General features: G+C 48.7%; 1 protein-coding gene across 1 annotated transcript in view; it reads right to left on the reverse strand.

The window, feature by feature from the left end:
• The window catches only part of LOC147017058 (uncharacterized), a 23,797-nt gene extending 11,383 nt beyond the window's left edge, over positions 1-12,414 (reverse strand). The window contains exons 1-4 of the mRNA XM_085847960.1: positions 12,337-12,414; positions 12,108-12,256; positions 8,750-8,877; positions 8,202-8,370 (exon numbers count right to left, since the gene is read on the reverse strand). Of these exons, the coding sequence (XP_085704086.1) occupies positions 8,202-8,370; positions 8,750-8,877; positions 12,108-12,256; positions 12,337-12,414 (524 nt within the window). The remainder of the gene's footprint in view (positions 1-8,201; positions 8,371-8,749; positions 8,878-12,107; positions 12,257-12,336) is intronic.
• Positions 12,415-12,641: the final 227 nt, after the last annotated feature.

Genomic DNA, 12,641 nt, shown 5'->3' on the forward strand with positions numbered 1-12,641 from the left:
CCATCATCATTATCACGCATACACATCACGTACACATCACGCACACACACGACGCATCATCATCATCACACACGCACGATTACCGATACGCACACACACACACACATCACGCACAACACATCATCGACACATCACATCATCATTACCACACGCATCATCAATACCACACATCATTGATTACGCACACACACACACACGCACACACACGCACACACACACGCACACACACACGCATTACGCCACACACGATTACCACACACACACACACCGGGACACACGCACACACACACACGCACACACACACACGCACATCACGACACGCACGCGACACACGCACACACGCACGCATCATCATCATCGACACGTTAACACACACACATCATCATCATCAGCACGCAATACGCACGCATCACCGTACACAATATCATTGATTGATTATCATCGGCACACATTGAGACACACACGCACACACACACATCACACACACACACACACGCACACACACACACACGCACACACACACAATGCACACACACACACACACACACACACGCACACACACACACACACACACATTACGAGCCACGCGCACACATTGACACAATAATATCACGCCAGCACACACACACGCGCTATCACACACACACACACACGTTTCGAAGACACGCCATCATCACACACACACACACGACATATCATCACATTACCATCATCAATATCATCACACACATCACACACACACGCACGCACACACACACACACACTGACACACACACACGCGCATCAATATCACCGACACACACCGGACACACACACACACATTGACACATCGACGCGCATCATCATCACACGACACACACACACACACACATCGGGACACGCGCTATCATCATCATCACGTACGCACACACACACATCATCACGCTACATCACACACACACACACACACAGCACACACATCATCGACGCATCAGACACACACACACGACACACACGCCATCACATGACGATACGTTACTGACATCATCATCATCACCACATCATCATCATCATCATCATCACGCGCACACATCATCGGACATCATCATCATCACGCGCATCGACACACACACATCACATCATCATCATCATCATCATATCATCAATACCGCCGTCGCGTTACCGACACATCATCACCACAATATCATCATCAATATCGGTCATCGACATCGACACGTTAATATACCGATACGCACATTACCGACACACACGCACACACACACACACGCACACACACACTATCGCGCTACGCACACACACACACACACACACGCACACACACACACACACAAATATCATCACACGCATCACACACACACACACACATCATCATCATCATCACACACAATATCAATATCAATATCATCATCATCATCAATATCATCACACACACACACGCCATCAATATCATCATCAATATCAATACACACACCACGCCAACGCACATCACACACGCACACACACGCATCACGCACACATCATACATACATCATCAGACACATCATACATCATCATCAGACATCATCATCATCATCATCATCATCATCATCACGCATACGCATCATTATCACGCACACACACGACACATACCGACACGCATCACGTACGACACATCACGCACACACATCATCATCATCATCATCGACGGCATCATTACATACGCACATCGAATATCATCATCATCACCGCCATCACCAGGACACACACACACACACACGCCACTACTTGCATTACTACGTACGACATGCATACGCATGTATCATCACGCCGCACACACATCACATTATCATGCATCATGCACGACACACACATCACGCATCACGCATCATCATCATCATCACACGCATCATCATTGACCGGTCAGCCACGCACAATATCATCATCATCATTGACACATACGACATTGATTATCATCATCATCATTACTGACACGCACACGCACACACACACACACGCATTGACGACACACACACACACACACACACACATTACCGCCACGCACACGCCATCACGCATACACACATCATCACGCACACGCATCACGCATCACACATCACACACACGCACACACGCACATTATCATCATCGACATCATCAATACGCACACACACACGGCACGCATCACACACACACACACACACACACGCACACACACGCACGCGCACACATCATCATCATCATCACACGACACGCATTACCGCACGCAAGACACATCATTGACACATCGCGAACGCCAAGTATCACACACACACACGCACGCGCACTGCGACACAGACATCACGCACGCACGCACACACACCACATCACACACACACGCACACACACACACACACACGCGACACATGCACGCGCATCACACACACACGACACGCACATCGATCACCACACGCACGCGCACACACGACACGCACGCGTTATCGACACACGCTGACACGACGCATCGACACATCATCACACCGACACACACACTGATTGACACACACTGATTGACGCACGCATCGCACGACGCACGCACGCACATTGATTACCGCACGCACACTGACACACACGCACCGCACGTTACTGATTACTGACACGCACCGCATCATTGACACACGCACGTATCGCATTACCGCATCGCATTGACACATTACGTACCGCATACACATTACCACGCACGTGACACACACACACACACACGCACGCACACACACATACGTACGCACACACACACACACACACACGCACGCACATTGACACACACGCACGCGCACACACACGCACAATAATACGCGCACACACACACACACACATTGCATCGCGCGCACACACAATAATATCATCATCATTGATTACCTAACACACACACGCACGATTACCACGACACACGCACGCACGCACACACACGCACGCACGCGCACACACACGCACGCGCATTATCAATATCATTACGCACGCACGCACACACACGCACGCACACACACACGCACGCAGCACACATTACCGCACGCACGCGCATCATCAACACATGACGCACGCGCACACACGACGGTGGACGGGCGCGTCATCATCAATATCATTACCGCCGCACGCGCACACACACATGCACGCACGCGTTATTGATGACAATCGGATGATACGCTGATGCACCAGGATCCACGACCGGAGGCTCATTGATGGATCTGCCTGAGGATCGGAGCTCCGCACTGGCAGGGTGTAGAGCAGTCCGAATCATGGCGAACCCAATCCTGATCCCCAGGTCGCGAAGAGGGGCGACTGAGGGCTGGCACAGAGCGTTGATCCATGCGAACCGAAGAATCAGTATATGTGATCATCAATGACGATCACTCGTAATTAACTCAACTGAGCTGTTCCAAGACGAACGAACATCAATACGTGCATATTATCCATACATTGATATTACATTACACATTACATACTGGACACACACACACATTAATAATATTACACACACATACATACGCATTACATTTCCCGTTACATACGCAAATCATTACATTACATGCATACGCATTACATAAACATTACATTGAGATGCATTACGCACATTACGCCACATTATTACATATTACATTCATTGTATTACTTCACACACACACATTGATTACGCACACACATTGACATTACATCGCACGCACACACACACACACACACACGCACGACACACATTACGCACATTACTGACACGCATCAGACAGAGGCACACACACACACACACGTACGCACGCACACACACACACACACGATCACGCACGCACGCAATGCTATCATCATCATCACACCACGTGACCGTGAATGCATCACACACGACACATTACCGCACGCACGCACGCACACACACATTGACATCGTACCGCAATGCACGCACACACGCGCACTGCACCGTACCGCACGACATTGACACGTGCACAAGATTGCATCGCATCGCACACACAACACACATTACCGCACGCACAGTACCCCCAGCACACACACACACACGCACGCACGCATACGCACGCTTACCACACACATACCGCATCGCGCACGCGCACACACATCACGCACGCACGCGCATTGACAATACCGCACAAAGTACGCGCACACACACAATGCGCACGCACGCACACACGACACACACACGCACGCACGCACGTATCGCGCCACTGACATCACCATCATCATCATTGACACATTACACGCACGCATTGACACATCATCAACACACACACACACACACACTGACACACGCACGCTATCACACACACACACATTACGAGCCGCACGCATCATCACACACACACATGACATTACCGCCGATGCGCACGTTGACACACACACACACACACACACGCACGCATTATCATCATCATCAGACACATCATTACTGACACGCACGCACAGACACACACACACATCATCGCCTGGTCGCATTACGCATTACTGACATCGATTATCATCACTGACACACATCATCATCATCATCACACGCACGCATTGATTGACACACGACACACATTATCATCATCACGCACGCACATTATCAACACACACACACATCATTAATATCATTACATGACGCCAGCACGCATCGACACACACACACGACATCATCATCAACACGACGCCGGCACGCATTACTGACATTGATTGATTACTGACACACCGGACATACACACACATTATCGCACGCACACACACACACACACACACACACACGCACGCACGCACGACACGCACGCACACACACATCATCACGCACGCATTACTACCGACACACATTGACACGCACATACCATCATCATCACGCACACGTTAATACTATCACACACGATTACCACGCACGCACCACACGCATTACGCACGCACGCACACCGACACACATCATTGACACGCACACACGCACGCACATCACACACATACCGCACGCGCACGTGCACACATTGACATTGACACGACAGTACCGCACGCACAGACGATTGACATGATTGACGCCGCATCGCACGCGACACACATCATCATCACATACTGACACACACGCACGCACGCACGATTATCATCGTGATTGCATCGCTAACATCGACACACTGACACACGACACATACATCATCATCAGATATCATCACCGACACATATCATCATCATTACTGCGCGTTACATCGGCACCGATTGATTGACATCACGCACGCGCACACACACACACCGACACGCACGCGTATCATTACTGTCATCATCATCATCATTATCATCATCAACATCATCATCAGACACCGATTACCGATTACCATCGACTGACGCGGCATCGCACGCACGCATTGATTACCAGGCCATCGACGCACACATCATCATCATCAACATCACTGCGCGGCACGCAACGCGCATCATCATCATCATCATCATCGATTACCATCAACATCATCATCATCGTATCACGCACGCACACACGTCACACATCGACGCACGCACGTGACGCACACACACACACACACGCACGCACACTACACACACATCATTACGGTCGCACGCACGCACGCACACATTGATGCGAATGCAACACGCACGCACACACACACGCACGTACACACGCACGCATTGACATCATCGCACACACGACACGCATACGCACACACACGACCCATACGCACGCACAGCATCGCACACACACACACATTGACATTACGACAGCACGCATCGCGTGACCGCACGCACGCACGCACACACACACACGCATCGCACGCTGGGACAGCACGCACGCATTACCACGCATCGCATCGCACGCACATCACACACACACACATCACGCACGCACTGCGACATATTACCGACACATTACCATCATCGATTGACACACGCGCATATATATATACGCATCGCATCGCACGCACGACACATTGACACACACACACACACATTGACACGCACACATGATTGACATCGACGCACGCATCATCAGATTGACACGCACCAGCACGACACCGCACGCATCATCATTACAATGCATTACGTACATCGCATTACGCACGTGACATTACGTACGATTACTGATTATCATCATTTTTACGTATTACGACATCAATGCGATTACTGACTATTACATGCGCATCAGCATTGACACACGCACGCATTAATGCGCCGACACACGATTATCATCATCAATGCGCATACGCACACGACGCACAAGCATACGATTATCATCATCATCACATATCACGACACACGCACGCGGACGCATTACGCACACACACACACACACGCACACATCACGCACGCACACACACACGCACACACACACACGCATTACTGACATACGCACGCACGCATTGTACGCACACACACACACACACACACACGCACACACACACACACGCCACGCACACACACACACACACACACACGCGCGCATTGATACACACACACACACACACACGCACGCACATTTCATCATTGACACATCATCACGCACACGCATGCACACTGACACATCATCACACATCAATACTGACAATATCGATTAATACGACATCATCATCATCACACGCGATGACGACGTACACGCACATTATTACACACACACATCACGCACACACGCATCGACACACACACGTCAATACCATCACACACACGCACACACACACACACATCCGCATCACGACACACACGCACACACATCACCGCACACGCACACACGCACATCACACGCACACATTGACGCATCGACATCGACATCACATCACGCACATCATCATCACACGCACGCTGACACACACACACGCATCGACACACATCATGGACGCATCACATCGATTGAATACTGACACGCATCACACACACATTGACACGCATCACACACACACCGACATCATCACTGATTTCACATATCATCATTATCATCACGCACATCACCCACCGACACACGCATCACGATATCATCGCATTAACATCGCATCATCGACATCACACGCACGCACACATATCATCCACACGCACACACACACACGCACGGCGATTACCGATTACCGCACACACACACACACACACACAATACCGCATTACCACACACACGCACACACACACACACAGCATGCGCACACACACACGCACACACATCATCACACACACACACACACACACACACACACGCACGCACATCAATATCACGCACACACACACACACACACACGCATCATCATCATCACACACACACACGCACACACATACGATTACACGCACGACATCATCATTGCGACACATCATCATCATCATCACGCACACACACACATCATCAATATCATCATCATTACCGCACACATCACGCACGCATTGCATCATTGACACCGCAGACATCATCGACACACACACATCATCATCAATATCATCATCACGATTACATCACGCACGCATCAACACATCACGATTGATTGATATCATCATCATCATCATCAACACACACGCACAGACACATCGCACGCACGCATCATTGATTGACAACATCATCGACACACACACACATCGATTATCAGACAATGCGGCAGTACGCACGACACGACATTGACACCGACACGCGCATTACGACATTGATACGCACACGCATCAATGCGACACAGATTGACATTACCGCACGTGACACATTGACACATTGATACGCACGTGACATTGATTGACACGCATCATTATCACACATGCGCACACATTGAATATCATCACATTACTGACATTGATTACGCACACACACACATCAACGGCATCATTGACATTACCACGCACACGCACACACACAGACACGCACACACACACACACACACACGTACCGCACACACGCACACACACACACACACACACACACACGCGCACGCACACACCGACACGCACACACACACATCCACACACACACACACGATTACCACACGCACGCACACACGCACAGATTGCCGCACACATTACACACACACGACACACACACATTGATGACACACACACACACATTACGTACGCACACACGCACACACACACATCACACACACACACACACACACACACGCATCACACACCGGTCACCGCACACGCACACACACGCACATTACCGCACGCACACACACACACATTACACATACACATACGCATTACGCACGCACATTACGCACACACGCACACGCACACAAGATCACACACACACGCACACACACGTGACAAACACACACACACACACACACACACACACACACACACACACACGCACACACACACACACACACACACACACACACACACACACACACACACACACACACACACACGCACACACACACACACACACGCACACACACACACACACACACACACGCACACACATTACTGACATTGACGTTAACACACACACACACAGCGCACACACACGACACGCACACACACGCACACACGCACACACACACATTGACACATTATCAATGCACACCGGATTGACACACGCATTATCACCGACACGCATCAATATTATCGTTGCCGAGCGATTATCAATATCGACACATCACACATCGACGCACACACACACACGCACACACACACACGACACATCATCATCGCACATTACGCATCATTGACACACGACCGACATCGCACGCACGACACATTGACACCGAATACACACACGCGACACATTGACGCGACCGCGCCACACACGCATTGACATTGACACGCACACACATTATCACACACACGCATTATCATCATTGACACACGCACACGGCATCCACACACGCACACACACACGCACACACGCACACACACACACACACGCACACACACACACACACACACGCACACACACACACACGCACACACACACGCACACACACACACGCATTACCGCACACACACATTACCGCACAGCATTGACACACACACACACATCACGCACACATCATCACGCACGCACACACACACACACATCATTACCGCACGCACACACACGCACACACACACGCACGCACACACACACATCGCACGCACACACACACACGCACACACACACACACACACGCATCAATTGACACACGCACACATCATCATCGATACTGCACGTACCGACCACATCATCATCACACATCATCATCACTGATTACTGACACAATATCACGCACACACACACACGCACACATCATCATCAATATTACCATCGATTACCGACGTACGCACTGACACACACACGACATTGACACACACGCACGACACACATCATTACCGACACATCATCACGCACACACACGCACACACACATTACCACGCATTGATTGACACGACGCACGACAGCACGAATACTGACACGTATCATCACACGCATCATTGATTGACACACACATCACCGACATCAATATCATCACACACGCACGATACGCACGCACACACACGTGACACACACACACACACGCATCATCACACGGCACACACACACACACACACACACGCAAGCACACACACACGCACACACACACACACGACGCATCGCACACACATCGACAATACGCCACACACACATTACCGCACGCACACATTACACACGACACACACACACGCCATCACCATCACACGCACACGACACACACGCACACACGCACACACACACGCACGCGACACACACACACCACACACACACGCATCGGGCACACACGCACGTTATCGACGCGCACGCATACATCATCATCATCACACATCATCGCATCGCGGATTATCATCAATATCATCATCGATTATTTATTACGTCATCGACACACACACATCATCATCATCATCGCACGCACGATTGACATTGACATCAGACACACATTACGCACACATACCGCACGCACACATTACGTATTACCGGACATCGACACATCATCATCACGACATATATCGACACACACGCATCATCATCACGCATTACCGCATCATTGATTATCACGCACACGCGATTGATTATCATCACGCATCACACATCATACCTACCGACACATACGCACACACACATACATCATTGATACCGTGACACACACACACAGCGACACACGTTATTACCACTACATACACACACACACACACGCACACACACGCACACACACGCACACACACACACACACCACACACACACACACACACACACACATCACGATATTTGTACATACGCATCACGCCACACGCATCATTTCGTACGACACGCATCACATCACGCACACACACACATGACATACGCACACACACGCCATCACACATTGACATACGCACACACGTCACACACACGCACACACACACGTTATCATTGACACACACACGCACACACACACACGCACAGACACGCACACATCATCGACACACGCATCACACGTATCATCATCAATATGTACCGCACACACGCATCATCACTGACACACGCACATATACATATCATATCAGATATATCATCATATATCATTGATTACGCATCATCAGATTATCGACGACAACGTTAACGTTATCATCAATATCAATGACCGTTGATCATATATATATCATCGCACGTATATATATATATATATCATCATATATATATATATATATATATATATATATATATATGTATATACATGTATTAATACGTATATATATCATATTATAATGTTTATCATTGCCATGTGATGTCAATATATACACAGTTGATATATACCATTATATATATATATGTATATATAATATATGTATGTATATATATATTTATATTATATATGCATATATATATATATATATATATATATATACCATATATGTCAATGCATATGTATATATATATATATAGATATATCTTATATTAATATTAATATATATATACCATTTATATGTATATATGATGTATATATGTATATATGTATATATGTATATATATCATTATGTATCATATATATTAATATATTATATGTAGATGTATTAATGTATATATATATATATGTATATATATACGTATATATATATATATATATATATATATATATATATATATGTATATATCACACACACGCACGCACACACGCACACACGCACACACACATCGACACGCATCGCACACAATTATCAATGCATCGATTATCATCGCTATCATCATCATCGGTCACACACACACACACGCACGGTACACATTATCACGCACGCATCACACACGACACGCACGACACGCGCACACCGCACACACACACGCACGCACACACACGCACACACACACACACGCACGCACACACACGCACACACACACACACACACACACGCCATCACACACACACGCGACACCACCACACGCCACTGACACACACACACGCACGCCGACACACACACGCACACACACGCACGGCACACACACGCATCACACACACACACACACACGCACACACGACAGACATCATTACTACACGACACACACACGCACACACACGCACACACGATTCACACACATCATCACACACACACACACACACACACACACGCATCAGCCGACACGCATTACACACACACACACACATTGATACACATCACACGCACACACATTGACACACACACACACACACGACACACACACACACGCACACACACACACACACGCACACACACACACGCACACACACACACGCACACGACCATCAATATCACGCACACACACACACACACACGCACGCATTGACACACGCACGCACACACACACACCGCACACGCACACACACACGCACAATATTACCACGACACATCGCCACCACACACACACACACACACGCACACACACACACGCATTACCACGCACACACACACACACACACGCACACACATTGACACGCACACACGCACACACACACACGCACACACACACACACGCACACACGCACACACACGCACACACATCACAATATCATCAACGCATCACACACACATCATCACACACACACCGACACACATCATCATCATCATCACGCACACACACGCGACACACATACGCACACACACACACACACACACACACACGCACACACGCATCAATACCATCATCATCATCGATATATCATCATGTATATCATCATATATATATGTCGACGCGACACACACACACACACGCACACACACACACACACACACACACACACACGTTAACACACACGCACACACACACACACACACGCACACACACACGCACGCACACACACACACACACACGCACACACGACACACACACACACACACACACACACATCACGCACACACGCACATCACCATCACACACCACACACGCACACATACCGCATCGCACACACACACACATCATCAATACCCACACACGCACACACACACACATACGCACACACACGCACACACGCACACACACACACACACACACACACACACACGCATATATCACATATCGCATATCGATATCATATCATCATCATCACGCACGCGAATACGCATCGCACATCACACGCACGCACACACACGCACCGCACACACACATACGCACACACACGACAATGCACGCATTACATACGCACGCATTACTGACATCGCACACACATTACGTATCGCACACACATTGATACGCACGCATTGACACATTGACATCGCACGGTACGCACACACAC

This window comes from Eptatretus burgeri, chromosome 11 (genome assembly GCF_056783735.1).
Source record: "Eptatretus burgeri isolate ZD-2024b chromosome 11, Ebu_testis_v1, whole genome shotgun sequence".
NCBI lineage: Eukaryota > Metazoa > Chordata > Myxini > Myxiniformes > Myxinidae > Eptatretus > Eptatretus burgeri.